Source organism: Lynx canadensis, chromosome C2 (assembly GCF_007474595.2).
Source record: "Lynx canadensis isolate LIC74 chromosome C2, mLynCan4.pri.v2, whole genome shotgun sequence".
NCBI lineage: Eukaryota > Metazoa > Chordata > Mammalia > Carnivora > Felidae > Lynx > Lynx canadensis.
In genome coordinates, this window is record NC_044311.2 from 5,231,108 (window position 1) to 5,249,346 (window position 18,239).

At 39.2% G+C, this 18,239-nt stretch overlaps 1 protein-coding gene across 13 annotated transcripts in view; it reads right to left on the minus strand.

The window, feature by feature from the left end:
• The window catches only part of LRRFIP2 (LRR binding FLII interacting protein 2), a 106,090-nt gene that overhangs the window by 76,365 nt on the left and 11,486 nt on the right, over nt 1–18,239 (minus strand). For all 13 annotated transcript variants that reach the window (XM_030329968.2, XM_030329964.2, XM_030329969.2 and 10 more), the window contains exon 2: nt 9,015–9,158. In XM_030329968.2, coding sequence (XP_030185828.1) covers nt 9,015–9,104 — 90 coding nt within the window. In that variant the 5' untranslated portion in view covers nt 9,105–9,158. The remainder of the gene's footprint in view (nt 1–9,014; nt 9,159–18,239) is intronic.

The window sequence follows — 18,239 nt, forward strand, 5'->3', positions numbered from 1 at the left end:
ATTAATGCCACTGGAAGGAATTCTAAATGACTAAAAACAACTTAGATTTGCTCTTTCAAAGGATTTGTCTAATAAAAACAGTAAGTACAGGGGGAGAATTTTTTTTAACTGAGTAGAAATAAAAATATAGTCACTCTCCAAAACTCTGAAAAATTAACTCACATTTCATAACCTTTTATAAATTTTTGAAGACCACTGTTGAGAACACTCGAAAGTACTTAAAAATTTTTTTTCTAATGTTCATTCATTTTTGAGAGAGACACAGAGTGTGAGCGGGGGAGCAGAGAGAGAGGGAGACACAGAATCTGAAGCAGGCTCCAGGCTCTGAGCTGTCAGCACAGAGCCCAACACGGGGCTTGAACCCACAGGCCGCGAGATCATGACCTGAGCCAAAATTGGGTGCTTAACCAACTGAGCCACCCAGGTGCCCCAAAAATATTTTAAACAAGAATAACTCTGCTTCCTATGAAGTCAGCTTTTCAGACAAATCGGATTTGCACAGAACAATGTGAACCAAACACAAAAGGATGATCAAAAAAGTGTCAGAATTAAGACTTGAGACTTGACCTTGAAATCCTTGGAGTGCTTTAGGACTCAACCTGAGGAATGATTACTTTCAACTCTATACTTCCTCCCTAGACAATCTCACCAATACTCACAATTTCAATTACGTTCTACATGCTCATAAGTCTCAATTTTTATCTACAGCCCAGACCTCTCCTTGGAACTCTTGACCCATATCCACAAACTGCCTCTTCATCATCTCCACTTAGATGCCTCCCGGACACCTTAAATATAATACACACAAATCCGTGATCCTCCCTCTCCAAGCCTCCTCCCCACTTGAATGTTCCCTACCACCGACCCAGATGATGCACAATCCAAACCTTTCCCTCTCTGCTACCCAAACACAGCCACTCACCAAGCATCGACTACTTACTTCTCCGTCCCAACCACCTCTCAACATGCCCAGCGTCATACCTCTGGGCCAGGCCCCCACTGCCTCTGAAAGTCTCACGACTCATCTCCCCACATCCACTAATGTCCTTTTTGATATAATCTCCAACCTGCACTAAAGTCATCCTTTCAAGGCACAGATCTGATCACGTCATGCCCCTACACAAAACCTTTCAATGGTTTTCCACTGTTCTTAGGACACAGACCCAAATCCTAAATACAGTCTAAAAGAACCTGCCTCAGGGTTCTCAGCCTTGGCCCTACTGACATTTGGGCCAGATAATTCTTTGTCGTGAAGGGTATCCTGTGCACAGCAAGATGTTTAGGGGCAACTCTGGTCTCTAGCCATAAGCTCTGGTAGCACACCCCTCCTCCTGTTATCTCCAAAATACCTCCACACATTGCCAAATGTCCTCTGGGAGACAAAATCACCCTTGGTTGAGAACCACTGGCTTATATGATCTGGCTCCTGCCTACCTCTCTGACTCCTCTCCTCCTTGCTGTGCACGTTGGCGTTAGTGATCTCACGGAAGGCATAATACTTTCAGGGTGTGGGAGCCCCCATGCAAATTTCAGTCCTACCCTTTCTAGCTATGTGACCTTGAGCAAGTTACTCACTTCTCCACACCTTGCATTCACCATGGATACAATGAGAATAGCAGACCACCTCACAGCGTCGTCATGAGGACTAAATCCCTTTAAAGAACTTAGGACAGTGACTGGTACATAATACAAGCTCAGGAATCAGTAAATATTAGCTGTCGTTATTATTCTTCCAATTCTCCATACTCTTTTAGTCTCAAAAGCTGGTCACACATTCTTCCCTCTGACTGGAAAGCTCTTACCTACATCTGGCAACTCTCTTTCCCCTCAATAATTCCACTCATTCTTCAGAACTCAGTTGAAAGGGCACTTCCTCAGGGAAGCCTTCCCAAAGCCCCCAAACATGTCAAGCCCCACTGCCACACACTATTTAATAAAAGCATTTACTTTTTATTCAAAGCACTTAACACAGTTGCAAACAGATTACCGTATTTCCTTGATTCTAAGAATGCCGCTGATCAGCACTGACAATCACAACTTGCAAGACAAAAAAAGAAATTACCGTGTAAAATGTAGATACTAATTTTGAAGAAAAAAAAGGAACTGAAAGTTGAGCTAGTCCATTATGTAGTTTCCCCTGTAGAATCTAAGCACCACGAGGGCAATGACCTTGTTAGACGTGTCTACCCCACATCCCTCATACCTGACACATGTGCTTGCAGAGAACAGATGTGCATACTGAATGGATGACATTCAACATTTGTGCAGTTTTTTTCAACTCTATTCTTAAATGAAAGATGGTATTAACACCCATAAATATTGTGATTATGGTAATTCACAATATTTGCATCTTCAAAAGCTGCTATCCTTGTCAAAAGTTTTTCATCCTTAATTTATCCTAAAAATGAGTATGTTACTCAAGTAAAATAGTGAGGTAACCACAGGACCATTAGCTCTACCAACCTATTATAGTTAGCATTCCACAAAACAATAACACCAGATGAGGAAGGGTGCCTGGGAGGCTCAGCTGGTTAAGCATCTGACTTCGGCTCAGGTCATGATCTCATGGTGTGTGAGCCCTGCCTGCATCAGGCTCTGTGTGCTGACAGCATGGAGCCTGCCTGGGATTCTCTCTCTCTGCCCCTCCCCCACTCATATTCCACCCCCCCCCATAAATAAATAAATAAATAAATAAATAAATAAATAAACGAACAAACAAACTTTAAAAATAGAAAACAGGGGCACCTGGGTGGCTCTGTTGGTTAAGCATTGGACTTCCACTCAGGTCATGATCTCATAGTCCGTGAGTTCGAGCCCCACATCGGTCTCTGTGCTGACAGCTCAGAGCCTAGAACCTGATTCAGATTCTGTGTCTCCCTCTCTCTCTCTCTCTCAAAAAAAAAAAAAAAAGCAAGCAAAAGCATTAAAAAAATTTTTTTAATACAAAACAATAACACTGGACAGTATCTTTTAAACTATAAGCACAATTCTTCCCTTTATATCCTTCCATTCAGGCTGCTAATCCATAATCAAAACCCACAAGCTTCTGATTCTCACACTAGATGCCTGGATGACTATTACTTCTGTAGGCAGCAAAATGCAATCCAACCACTGACCATCAACAGATAAATGGATAAACAAAATGTAATATATCAAACAGTGGAAAATTATTCAGCCATAACAAAGGAGTGAAGTAATTTAAAGGAGGGGGAAGGAATGAAGTTCTGACACGTTACAACATGGATGAATCTTGAAATCCTTACGCTAAGTGAAAAAAAGGCAAATACAAAAGGATAAATACTATATAATTCTACTTATATGAAATATCCAGAATTAAGCAAACTCCTAGAGACCTAAAATAGATTAAAGGTTACCAGGGGCTGGAAGAAGGGGAATGAGGAGTTCTTACTTAATGGCTACAGAATTAACATCTGGGGTGATGAAAAGGTTTTGGAAATAGACAGTGGTGATGGCTACACAACATTGTAAATGCAATGAATGCCACTGAATTGTAGTCTTAAAATGGTTAAAATGGCAAATTTTGTTATATATATTATAATCACAACTTTTAAAATTTTTTTTTTTCAACGTTTATTTATTTTTGGGACAGAGAGAGACAGAGCATGAACGGGGGAGGGGCAGAGAGAGAAGGAGACACAGAATCGGAAACAGGCTCCAGGCTCTGAGCCATCAGCCCAGAGCCTGACGCGGGGCTCGAACTCACGGACCGCGAGATCGTGACCTGGCTGAAGTCGGACGCTTAACCGACTGCGCCACCCAGGCGCCCCACAACTTTTAAAAAATAATGTTGTAAAATACCAAAAACCATTTCAAAACCATACCAAAAACATTTCAAATGGGTGAATTATATCTTAATAAAGCTATTTTTAAATTTTTTTTTTCAACGTTTATTTATTTTTGGGACAGAGAGAGACAGAGCATGAATGGGGGAGGGGCAGAGAGAGAGGGAGACACAGAATCGGAAACAGGCTCCAGGCTCTGAGCGGTCAGCCCAGAGCCCGACGCGGGGCTCGAACTCCCGGACCGCAAGATCGTGACCTGGCTGAAGTCGGACGCTTAACCGACTGCGCCACCCAGGCGCCCCAATAAAGCTATTTTTTTTTTTTTAATTTTTTTTTCAACGTTTATTTATTTTTGGGACAGAGAGAGACAAAGCATGAACGGGGGAGGGGCAGAGAGAGAGGGAGACACAGAATTGGAAACAGGCTCCAGGCTCCGAGCCATCAGCCCAGAGCCTGACGCGGGGCTCGAACTCACGGACCGCGAGATCGTGACCTGGCTGAAGTCGGACGCTTAACCGACTGCGCCACCCAGGCGCCCCCCAATAAAGCTATTTTTAAAAAAATGAAATCTGAAAGCTCTAGCAGCCACAAATGTTGAAAAGAAATAAAACCTTCCTTCGTTATCACAAGTAGGTATATGCTCCAAACACGTCCACATGTACATCTGCTCAACAAGTCTCTGAACACTCCATTTGCTAGACTCCAACTCCAGCTCCTATAAAATCAATTTCTATGCTCGTCACTGATCTTTTAGATTTAAGAGAACTGTCCATTAAGAGCATGAATCTTTTTGGGTCCTGGATCTCAAGGGAAATCACAGAATTTTAGAGCTGGAAGGACTCTCAGATCATAAGATCCGAAATTAAGCAATGTTCTGATAACTTCCATTTGGAGAGATGTGCATGAAACATGTTTTCTTCGTATTTTCAGCTCCAAAACAAGGAGATTAGTAATATTCCAGGCTTCTTGATACCTTAAAAAGACTGTTTGCGGGGCGCCTGGGTGGCACATTCAGTTAAGCGTCCGACTTCAGCCAGGTCACGATCTCGCGGTCCGGGAGTTCCAGCCCCGCGTCGGGCTCTGGGCTGACCGCTCAGAGCCTGGAGCCTGTTTCCGATTCTGTGTCTCCCTCTCTCTCTGCCCCTCCCCCGTTCATGCTCTGTCTCTCTCTGTCCCAAAAATAAATAAACGTTGAAAAAAAAAATTAAAAAAAAAAAAAAAGACTGTTTGCTATCCCTTCAAAGGCTTAACTTCTTCTGGGAACACTCACCATAACATTCACCAAACTTACTGCAAGTAAGGCAGCATAAGTAGCTTTTGCCCAACCCTCATCTTTTTCCTTTGGAGAGCCAGCGGCCTCAGGCTTCCCAATTTTATACACTCTGTGCTGTTAGGTAATTTTCGCTTAAAGTCCATGCTTCAACTGCATTTCCCCCAAACCTCTGGAACAATCAAAGCCAAACAAGCAAGAAAGGAAAGAATCCGCATTGGTCTTCTGCCGCCCTAGAGGACTTGCTGGTGACCCCTTCTGACTCAGCTCCTCTGAGCTCTTCTGAGAGCTGTGACAGACCAACCCCCCCCCCCCCCCCCCCCCCAGCGGCAGAGCAGCAGTCACATGCCTACTACATGGTGGGACTTCTAAATCCATCCACATTCCTGCCTTCCCAGAGCAATCTTCAAACTTCTAAATGTCCTTCTTAGAATGTACACAGGTCTTACAAAACAAAGACTTCAACCCCTGTAGATGGGTGGTGATAATGGTTACACAACAATGTGAATGTACTTAAAGCCACAGAATCCTACATTTTAAAAATGGTTAAGATGGTAGGTTTTGTGTGTGTTTTACCACAATGTACTCAGTTCCATATTTAGCAGGCAAACTATCCAGTCTGCAGAATATATTTATGCCTTTTGTTTCTTTTCCTCCTCATTCTCCCCAGTTCCCTGACTTGGGATCAACTGAGGAGCAAAGAAACCTGAGCAAATAGTAAGCAGGAGGAAAAAGAGATTATTTTTCTGTATTTATGGCATTCCCTGTCTACTGCAAAAAGCAATTTGAAGTGAGAAAAGAAAAATTAAACACTTTAAATTTAACTATAAAAAAAGGATTAAGCTATTGTCCTCTTTAAAAAAGAGGACATTTTGCTCTTTCATTTTTGTTTCTTCCTAACTTCAGGCATGTTGTGTGTGTGTGTGTGTGTGTGTGTGTGTGTGTGTGTGTGAGTGAAAGGAGAAAATAGGGATTAAGGACTATCTGCGAGTGTCAACCAAGCAATATATGAATGGACAATTAAGAATTGGCTATGAAAACTGTAAAGGAAAGAAAAATAACCACAAGGAATATATGAAAGAATTGTTAAAACTGCCGAACTTCTAAAGTTTTCAAACCACTACATCACACATTGGGCACCCATGCAAATAAAAGTCGTCAATTTAGTAAAAACTGTCCCTTTCACGTTGAAGGCTAAGATCGGCTTTTTGACCAGATTATTGGAGATGGTATATTCATATTGAGAGCTCTGAAAACAGAAACATAAACTAGAAATACTGGCCTTTTAAACCCTTTTATAGTAATAACTTTTATTATTATACTATAACTTATCATTTAATAATAGGATTAAATTTGTTATTGCATAGCAAAATAATAACATACAGGGAGGAAAACAACCTGGAAGTATAAAAAACTGACCATCCAAGTGTATTTTGGTTCATGGTCCCCAAACCTGACTGGCCATCAAAATCCTCTGGGAGGAAGTGTGTGTGTAGGTGTTTGTGCATACCCATAGGTGCACACACACTTAAACACAGGTTTCTGAGCTCAACCCCCACAGATTCAGATTCGCAAGCACAGGTAAGGCCTGGGAATCTGAATGCTGAAAAATCTCTCTGAGTCTGGCAATCAAAAATGTTTTAGAACACCTATCTTACTACATTTTTTTTTTTACAAAAAAAAGACTCTTTTACCTGTATTCTCACTTTCAATTATGACATTAATAAGCAACAAAATAGCCACTGCAAGCCTAACACTATGCTAAAGGTTTACATGCTTTATTTCCTTTAATCACCACAACAGCCTTATAATACAGGAAGACAATACTGTTCCCATTTTACAGATGAGGGAACTGAAATCCACAGTAGCTACTTAACAAAATTACTCAACCAGCAACTAGCAGGGCCAGAATTAAAAGCCACACTTACAACTCTCCAAAGCCTGCCTATTCTGGAAGAGTACGGTACAGTAGAATGAACAATGGCTTTACAGAGCTGAATTTGAGCCCCAGGTCTCATACCTTTTAGACATTCATCTCAGCTTCGTCCGTTTCCTTGTCTGTAAATAAGGCTAATAACAATACCTATCCTACCTAACACACAAAGTTATTATGAGAATCAAGATGTGCAAGTACTTTCAAAATCATGAAAAGTTACAGAAAACAAACTGGGGGAGTTGGAGAATATTGAGTAACAGTATAGCATAGCAAGTGTTTGAATGCTCAGACCTTGGAACCAGACTTCATGTGTTTGAACCCAAGCTCTGCTATTTCCTGCCTATGTGACCTGAGGAAAAATATTTAACTCTTCTGTGAGATGGTTTCTTTATCTGTTAAGTGGAGATAATAATAAAACCAATCTCAGAATTTTGTGAAGATTAAATGAATTAATGCAGTTTGAATGCTTACAATAGTATTTGTCACATAGTAAGTATGCAAGTGTTAAATGTTTAAAGGCACCCACTTTTGCAAATGAAGTGTCACATCCAAAAAAAAAGAGTTGAAACATTTAGTAAAATACAGACAAGCCTAGAAGGTGCTCACATTTGCTTTCCTTATAGAAATCTGGATAAATCTCTCCAATTTGGGAGGTAAACATTTTGAGTAGTTTCAGTTTTCAACTAAAACTATGTGGCTCCCAAAATGCCTCATTTTTGTGAATACTTAACATCGCTATAACTCCTTTTCATTCCATTTTCAAGTATCTTTTACCCTTTTATCTGAAAATAGCTCACTTGATTTTTTTGAGAGAGAAAGAGAGGGGGCGCAAGTGAATGAGGGGCAGAAAAGAGGAGAGAGGGAGAGAGACAGAGAGAGAGACAGAGAGAGAGAGAAGCAGGGCTCACCCAGTTTGGGGCTCAGGCTCACCTGATGTGGGGCTTGAACTCACGAACTGTGAGATCATGACCTGAACTGAAGTCAGATGCTTAACGACTGAGCTACCCAGGCGCCCCTCACTTGAGTTTTTTTAAATATCACAATTTTGTCAACCGTTTTTAGATCACTTTTGTCTTTGCCTCAAACATCGTTCTACAGAATTTGACTTCTAATTCAAAAGCTAACTGAGTAGCTGACCAGAGGAAAAAGTTAACAAAGAGCTGGATCAAAAAGAGACCGTATAATATGTCAAAAGGAAACAGCACTAGCCCTAAATGAGCTATTTACTAAGAATAACAAAGAGGAAGTGGTGAGGGCCTAATCCTCACGAAAAGAATATAATTTAATAATGCTGTACCCAATTCTCGTGCCAGATTAGTTTACCGTCAGGTCTGCAGCTGCAGACAGAGTCAGAGTCTGAAACAAAGTTGGCACCTCACTAAGAAATCACAGCTGGGAGTTATCTTAAATTTCCAATATGCAACAGGAAATGCTGCCAGTGATTCAAAGGTGACAGCCCTTTCCATTTGTTTCTTTCTCCTAAGTTGTCAACAAACCAAAACAAAAATGCTGCAGAAGCTCTGGTACTAGCTAAAAGTTAAACATAAAAATTCCAATGCAGTATTTCAAAACCCGGCTAAAGCAACTGAATCTGAGCAGACACCAAATAAGGATTGCTTCCGTCAACATTTATACAGTGCCTCCTGGAATATGTTAACGGTACAGCCCATGAGCGTTTCTATGATACAGCTGTCAGATTTGCCACATTCTAATTACGTTAAGTTTCAATACTGAAGGTTAATTACAAATTTCAAAACATTCCAACGGGTACCTCAAAGTAATCCGCAACAAATAAAAGGAAAAACTAATTTCAGGTAAGAGGAACAGCCAAATAAAGAGATGGTAACTGTATTTCACTCCAACACATCATTTCGAGGCCACATACAACATCTCACAGTAAGCATTCTGAAATTAGCTCAGTTAACGAGAAAGTCTACCGAGATCTACCCCCCACCCCCCGGCTTTTACAAAGACTCAGTGTTGGGAGGGGGTTTTCCAGACACACCTCTCTGGCAATGTTACTCAAAGCTTCATCTTCTGCAGAAAATCGGTCTTTTACAGGCGTCCTTTTCCTTCCAGAACCAGGCGTCCCCATGTTGTCTTCTTAACAGTTCCTTAACTGTGAAACGTGATTTCACTGTTTTCAGCCCTGAAATAAACAGACACAGAATAACTTAGGATGTTTCTCTTTGTATCACTTTAAAGCTCCTTTATACATTTGCTTTTAGAAATGTGAAGTTATATTTCTGTATTTAATTTACATGTAAATTAGTCACCAAATACTTTTTCCCACTATCAAATTATGCCAATAAATTTTAGAATACTTAAATTTATACTTTTTTACCATACTATTCACGGCAACCTACTAGAGTGTGTGGTAATATTAGCCTCAGAAAACTGCGGTCAGTAGTAATTCTTATCAGTATACAGTACACTTATCAGTATAAAATTAATACAGGTATTTCTAAAACTTATTCCCATTCCAGAGCAAAAAAAAAAAAAAAAAAAAAAAAATTTCAGAAAAGTCATTCAGTCTAAAGCTCTGAAAGAACATATCAAGAAATTTTAGTATAGAACTTTAAACTTACAAAGGTAAGTTGGCTGTTTAATGTAATTTAAGAAACAATTCCAATTAAACTATTACCACGTAAAAGAACAAATGAAGGCTTATTATTCTGCAATTAACAATAACTAACACTGTCCACACAACAAATATCTGAGTGCCTGTCACTGCCAGGTACTGTGGAAAGTGCCAAAGATACAGTGACAAATTAAACTGACTCAGGCCAATGATTAAGAATGTATCTGTGGATCTATTATTATTGTGGTTATTATGAAAGAGACCTATTTTTACAAAAGAGAGAAGAAAAATTCATCTGCCAGGATTAAATAATAAGGATAATAAAGATCATCTAACCTTCCAAACACATGGTATTTGAAATTAAAGATTCTCATGAGAAAAAGCATCCCCATTTGCATGACCTCCCTCTCTCCTATACACATTCCTGAGAAGTACGGCTCATTTAGTAAAATACTCATTAACTTAAAAAAATTTTTTTCCTAGCTTTAACAAAATAAACTGACAAAATTTCATTACACCGTGAGTCACAAAGGAATTCTCATGTAAGTCTGTCCCAGTAGAATAAACTATATAAAACTCCAAGTGACTTTAATGTGTTGGAATTTACTTGGTTCAGGCAAACTAAAATAGAACTTCATCAATTCACTCTTCTAAAAAAAGTCTTCTCCAATGAAAATTCAGGCCATTCCCCTCTTATCTGACACCATTTCTTATTCCCACATAGCTAGCATGCTATGTTTGTCAATCAAAATGAAGACGGATGATAATTCATTACCCTGCCACAGAAAATCTATCTGGGCACGATAAGCAATGGAAACAAAGAGAAAGAATGTAGGCCTGAAACCAGCAGCTGATAAGTCCCAGCCACAAATCGAGACAATTTCTGAAAAGCTCGGTGCTGGTTTTTCAGAAGTCTCCCATCATCCCCATGCTCAGCATCATTTTAAAGACCATACACCTTAATAGTAACAATGCACAAATACTAGTCACCTACTGAGAAAAAAAAGCAGCAGGTAACGCTTTTCAAAGACAGGAGTGACAATTTAACCGATGCACAGTGATATCACCCAGTATCTGTCCTTCAGCTAGCTTTCCAAGGGCACATTCAAAGACAATTCACAGAAACAGGAGACAAAAGCAGGCATTTTCTAATTCCAGGAACATAAAAATAATTACAGAAGAAATTAAGATTTTATCAAAAGTTTAACAGCGGTTTCATTAGAAGGAAAAGAATTATGGCTGCACTTTGTCTTCTTCTTTTTGATTCTCTAGCATTCCAACAACATCAGGGAGAGATGCACTTAAAAAAAGTAATAAGAACACTCAGGTCCAAGGCTCAAAGAAGAAAGTGGCCCCAAAGTGGATCACACCCAAGTTAGGCCCCTTACACCACACAGCTGACACACACTATCTGAAGCCACTGCTGGAGACACTCTTTTGAATGTATTTCTTTTTCCTCTTTTTCCATAACCCATTTCCTTCTTTCTCAACAAACACTGCCCTAGACCTCAGACCTGTCAGGATATTCCTAGCACACAGATTTACATAAAGAATTATCTTTTCTTGGGGCGCCTGGGTGGCGCAGTCGGTTAAGCGTCCGACTTCAGCCAGGTCACGATCTCGCGGTCCGTGAGTTCGAGCCCCGCGTCAGGCTCTGGGCTGATGGCTCGGAGCCTGGAGCCTGTTTCCAATTCTGTGTCTCCCTCTCTCTCTGCCCCTCCCCCGTTCATGCTCTGTCTCTCTCTGTCCCAAAAATAAATAAACGTTGAAAAAAAAATTAAAAAAAAAAAAGAATTATCTTTTCTTAAAAATGCTCCAAACGAAACTGTCCCAACAGGCTCCGGGCTAGCCAGCCCGGCGAGAAAGATGACAAGAAAAAAGAAACACAGGATAAGCGGGAAATGGGAACAACTTCTGGTCTTCCTTGTCCTTCTTGTCTTATCTGTAGGGAGTATCTAGTTTCAATGACTCATTGGTCAGGTCCTATCACCATTTTCAGGTGCACATGAGGCAGATCAACCATTACCTATGTCAAAAAGCAATCTAACGTTTTTGAAAGAATTACACGATTTGTACTCTGTAGGCAGACATCCTCACTAATACTAGTAAGGGTAAAGCTTTTCAGCTCCTATGCAATCTATCTTCAAAATGACAAAAATAAGGATACAGACTCAAAAGGTGATCTCAAATAGACTATTTCCAGTTTCTGATCCTGAAGGACTTTCAGTAAATTTCTATCGCAAGGTTTCCTCAAGTCCACATTCTTCAGGAGCCATATTCATCTCTTCCAGCTTTTCCTTAATGGTATCAACCAAACCAAGAGCTAAACCTTTACATCCACCGCCAAAACCAAAACTGCCCACATTTCCGTCAAGTCCGTTACCCAAAGTGAAGCTGATTTTCTCCAGCTGCTTGTGTCATTAAGGATCTGCTACCTAAGGGAAAGTAGGGAAGTACCTTCAAGGATGTTGTGAAACCTAAACCTTCCAAAACAGATCAACAAGGCTTTCTCTTCTCCGATGAGCTTCACATGCAATCGATTTCTGAAAAATAGGCATTATGCCACATTAAGTGACACTTAAATCATGATACTGTTCACTTTTGTGCGAACAGAACGGGGATGTAGTGTCAGTACGTCACATTCTAAATATAGCCCACTTAGAGAGTTCTGTCTGGATCCCAATAGTTGCAGTTCCTTTATATCTGAGTACTTCATCCTGGGGAACTCAAAATATTGGCATAGGTCTTTGTGTCAGGGTCCTCACTACAGTTAACGCCAGTCTGCGCAGCGTAACATTTGCTAGTTATTCAGCAAATCCCAGCAGCTGGAACGGCACTTGAACTAAAGACGAATGTGAGCACAGCTGTTGCTACTGGACTAAATTTAAAGGGAGAGGATCTGAGTTCAACGGCTACCCTGCCCTTTCCCGTGCCTGAGCCTTGGTTTCTTCACTCACGGCACAGACAGATCAACCATCCACCTATCCAACACGGTGAATGGGAGGCTCAAGTGAGTTCAGACAAATGCGAACACTCAATAAACTCATAAAGCACTCCATAAATGTTTCAAGCGTCTTAAATTAACTATCTCTTTACCCATTTAGCTTATGAAGTAGACAAAGGGGCAATCCTTGCCTTTCTTTACATGTTCATACGCTTAACTAAACAAAAACACCCTCAAGTTATTTCCTCCAGCATGCATTATGTGGTATCATTAACAATGTTAAGAATATTTGCTGAAGCATGGAACAATCTAGAAAAAATAGAAACACCTTAAATTATAATCATTATACTATGTAGCACTCTTATGTAATAAAAAAATTTTTAAAGAAAAAAATTTTAAGGTGTTTTGTGGTATTCAAAGTCTTATTTTTGAAAATCCAAATGAATACACAAGTTTTAGAAGTATGGCCTTATGATGGGAGTTAGTGCCTTATGAGAACACAAACGACTTAGAACATAGAGGTCATTTAATGACGGTTCACTTAAGATCTTTCAATGTAAATTTTACCTCAAAAGAAAAATTCCTCTCAACAAACACTAAACTCTAGTTAATAAGACACACGGTAAATATTTAGGGTTGAAGCGAGTGATATCTGCTGCTTATTTTGAAATGCATCCACCCTCCCAAAAAGAGATGTAACAATAAATAGAGGAATGGATAAAGGATAGTAGGAGATAAAGTATAATCAAATATTAGTAGTGGAATCCAGGTAGTAAGTATATGAGTGTTCACAGTAGAACTCTCTTCAACTTTTCTGTATGTTTCAAAATGTGTACAATAAAGTGTTAGAAAAAATAACTGGTTGAGAAAGGTAGATAACCAAGAGTACAAAAGACATGGGAACTGGGAATTTCAACCAAAATCTTGATTTTTACTGTAATCACGGTACAGAAGAATACCAATAGTCATGTATACATTAGAAAGATTATAGGCAGGGGCGCCTGGGTGGCGCAGTCGGTTAAGCGTCCGACTTCAGCCAGGTCACGATCTCGCGGTCCGTGAGTTCGAGCCCCGCGTCGGGCTCTGGGCTGATGGCTCAGAGCCTGGAGCCTGCTTCCGATTCTGTATCTCCCTCTCTCTCTGCGCCTCCCCCGTTCATGCTCTGTCTCTCTCTGTCCCAAAAATAAATAAACGTTGGAAAAAAAAAAAAAAAAAAAAGATTATAGGCAAAGGAGAGAATGGCTCCATTGCTGGCTAGAAGACAAACAAATGAAGAGGGAAAGGCAGGGGAGGAGCAAAGCGGCAGCAGAGGGAGGTAGGGAAGGAGGTAGGGAGGCATGAGGGAAGGTAGGCAGGTAGGCAAGAGGAAAGAATTAACAGTTAAAGACATCAATCCTGCAAATATCTAGATGAGATTCACAAAATGAATAAATCATTAACAGAATCTACGGAAAGAATAAAACGTACATCTAGAAATTGAGGCTAAGTATAAAATGAAAATATGGGGGGCGCCTGGGTGGCTCAGTCAGTTGAGCGTCTGACTTCAGTTCAAGTCATGATCTCAAGGTTTCTGAGTTTGAACCCCACGTCTGGCTCTGTGCCGACAGCTTGACTCTGGAGCCTTCTTCAGATTCTGTGGCCCTCTCTCTTTGCCCCTCCCCCACTCACTCTCTGTCTCAAGAATAAACAAACGTTAAAAAAGAAAGATGGAAAGAAGGAAAGAAAATACGCATATATGAGGCAAAATTGGAAGACCTGGCAGAACATGAAAGGTAGATGTTAAACACAAACTAAATCTCAGGAGAATATTAAAACCTAGAATGGTTAAATTAAGCTTACATTTTACAAAATACAATGCTTATTATGTTTCTTATATTTTATATTTCCATGAGAACCTGTATAATCACATCTCCAACTTCCACATTCAGTAGTCCTAAGAATTAACAAAAATTTAAAGTCTCCTATTTTGAATACATACTGCTCACATACACCCAAAACAACTGCAAATCTTTCCATTTCCTACTTTCATAAAGATGACATACAGTGGTTGCACTTCCTTCCTTGCTAACCATGTTTAAATAAATTAGCTCTAATGGGCTGTATGTTTGACATGATTTACAATACTATTTTCATCAACTGTGCAGAACCCATATTAGGAAGATGTGCTCTTAACCAACAACTGTATTCTCAGTATGCCCTGAGAAGTAAACCATTTTCTAGTATCAAATTCTCTCCTTTTCCTATGCCTTTTAAAAAGTATGTCAGTGTGTCAACTATACTCAAAAAAAAAAAAAAAAAAAAAAAAAAAGCACCCCAGAAATGTTATGTATAGACATACACTCAGAGGATGAAAGAAGGGTGAGAAAATTACATATTGCTGAGGACAGGTCAGACTTAAAAGCATGCCATAAAGCAGAACAGAAAAAAAAAAAAAAAAAAGTATTAGGGAGAACAGCAGAACCTTAGGCAGCAAAAAACAAAGATAAGACCAAACACTAGGAAGATATAGGGAAGCATGCAGTAAAGATGTGATTTTTTTTCTAATGTTTATTTATTTATTTTGACAGAGAATGTGAGCGAGCAGGGGAGGGGCAGAGAGAGAGGGAGAGAATCCCAAGCAGGCTCTGCACCGTCAGCACAGAGCTCGATTCGAGGCTTTATCTCACAAAACCTGACACTCAACCAACTGAGCCAGCCAGGCGCCCCCCACATATCCTTTCCTAATGGTGTTCTCTGAAGCACAAAAGCTTTTATTTTGAGGAAGTCAACTTACCTATTTTTTCTTTTGTTGTTTCATTCAATTTGATGTCATTCCTAAAAAAGCACTGCCTACCCAAATATCTCAATGACGTATTCCTATGTTTTCTTCTCAGAGTTGTACAATTTCAGCTCTTACTTTTATGTCTATGATCCATTTAGAGTTAATTTTTATATATGGTCTGAGGCATGGTATCAACACTATTCTTTTGCCTGTGGATGTCAACTTGTTCTAGTACCATCTGTTGAAAAGACTATTCTTTCTGCAACTGAATGGTCTTGGCAGCCTTGTCAAAAACCAACTGACCCCAAAAGTAAATAAGGGTTTATGCGTGGACCCTCCATTCTATTCCACTGATCTATCTATATCCATATCAACATAAACATCCTTCTGTCAGTATCATGCTGTCTTGATTACTGTAGCTTTGCTACAGTTTTATTTTTTATCTTTTAATGTTTGTTTATTTTTGAGAGAGAAAGCAAACACAAGCAGGGGAGGAGCAGAGAGAAAGAGGGACAATGGATCCAAAACGGGCTCTGAGCTGTAAGCCCAGAGCCTGATGCGGGGCTTGAACTCATGAATCATGAGATCATGACCTGAGCTGAAGTCAGATGCTCAACCGACTGAGCCACCCAGGCATCCCTACAGTAAGTTTTAAAACTGGGACGAGTGAGTCAACTTTGTTCTTCTTAAGATTCTGGTGCCTTATATTTCCAAATAAATTTTAGGATTAACATGTCACTTTAAAAAAAAGAAAAGCAGCTGGGATTTTGATAGGGATTACATTAAATCTATAGTTCACTTTGGGAAATATTACCATCTTAACAATATTAAGATTCCAATCAATTAACATGGGATTTATTCAGACCTTTAATTCTATTCTATGTTTTGTGACTTTCAATGAGTAATTCGCATACTTCTTTTATTAAATTTATTCCTATATCACAGGGGTCACTTTAAAGCTCAAATAGACATAAAAGTTTCCATAAAATGTAAAATGCTATGGAAATATGTGACATCGCCGACACTAAAAAACAAAATATCTAAAATCACGATAGGCAAAAGAGAAGGTAGTGAAGTATAGAATTCAGAAGTATATCCCATGGCTAAGGTTAATCTTAATTGAGCCACAGGTGGGTGAGGGAATTGCATATTTTCAAACACAAATATAATCCAACACTACATCTATATACTTAGTAGGAAGGCATTTTTCACTATTTCTAATTTACTAGACATGTGGCAACAATAAAAGGAACTGGAAATCCTTTTCCTGAACTATACAAGTGTGTGTTTTCTTTGTGGAGCAGATAGAATTATTACTGAAATACTTCTTCCGTCAAAAGAAATGAAAATCAAAACCAACATGATAGAAGTGTGCTAAGTAACCTGTGTTACTGATAATACAATAGATGGGGCCAGAATTAAGCCCCAAAGGAGAAAAAAACTTAAATTAGCCTCAGACCTTTCTAATTCTAATTCTAATTCATCACTAAGATGAATTCTATTGACAATACTTATACTAACTATATTCTAATTCTAATTCTAATTCATCACTAAGATGAATTCTACTGACAATACTTATACTAACTATATTCTAATAAAAAAAGTAAAACTTAAAACATAGTGCAAGAGGAAAAATTACTTATCAAAAATTGATAAATATGATCATTTTCTTTTTAGTAAAACCACACACAAAACTGAAAATGACCCAAATTGACAGCAATAGCTTTAAGTCAAGCCCAATCAACATGATGTAATAAATTGTGGTAGTAGAAAACTCACGGAAAGGAAGCAAAGACAAGGACATATTCTGATATTATGCCCATAAGGTACAAAAAGATAACAAAACCATATATACAGTATGACTGCAAATATGTAAAACCTCATACACACGAATAATGAAGAACATAGGCAATATGTATAAAACAGAATTTTCCTTTTTTCATAAGCTTTATATATTGTGAAAAAACACTTTATCAAAAAAATGATTTAAATTAAAAGCTACAATTATGGGCTAATTCATAGTATGAAAATATAAACTTAAAGGACTAACCAACTTTGAAATTATATTAATAAACTGATAAAGAGGAAAGATTTAATCTGTCAGAGCAACTGCAAAGTAACACCATAAAAATTTATGTTGGTCATCTGTGGTAAAACTATAATTTTCTAACAGATTTCCCAGTAACCATCACTTTTATAGGCATAATGAAATTCTAAGTAAGTGGGAAACACATTGCTAATTTTAAATAGAATGAGCACCACTGGATTAACTTTGAAAATTAAAAATCTGACTTGCATCAAGTCAAAATTAGAACAAAGAAGCAAGCATTAATTCCTCTAAAGTCCTGGGGAAAAGCACTAATTTTTAAGCCTACAACTTTTATTATCAAAGCAAAATCCTTTGAAATTTTCAGCTTTTCCTGAAGACCTTTATTCTATGAATGCTTCTACCCATGTAGCTCACTGAGTGGAAAATACAATAGTAGCGACTTGAGATGCTCTTGGAGTAGAAAGGGAGAGGCCAACATCTCTCTTGAGCCATGTTGGTCAGGTTTGTATAGCTTAAACCTGTCTTACAAAGGGCAAAGTAATGCCCTGAAATGGTAGGCAACACACCAATCAGGCCCATAAAAGGGAGAAGTCAACAAGATATCATGCGACGTAAGTTCAATGTTCACAAGGGAAGGATCAGAGAAGAGAGCCGAGCTGACAGCACAGCTGCGAGTAGCCAATCCACGTGCCATTCCAATTAAAGCCACATGCCACGAGCTCCACCTTACATTCACGACTTCTGCTCCAAAAAGACCTCACGTCAACACGTGGGTGGCTCCTCTGCATACAAATTAAGAGAAACTGACCCTTCCTCCTCCCACAGAAACTTCCCCAGAAGTTACGGACATGAGACGCCAGATTCAAAGGGTCTACAGAACGCTCAACACAAGTC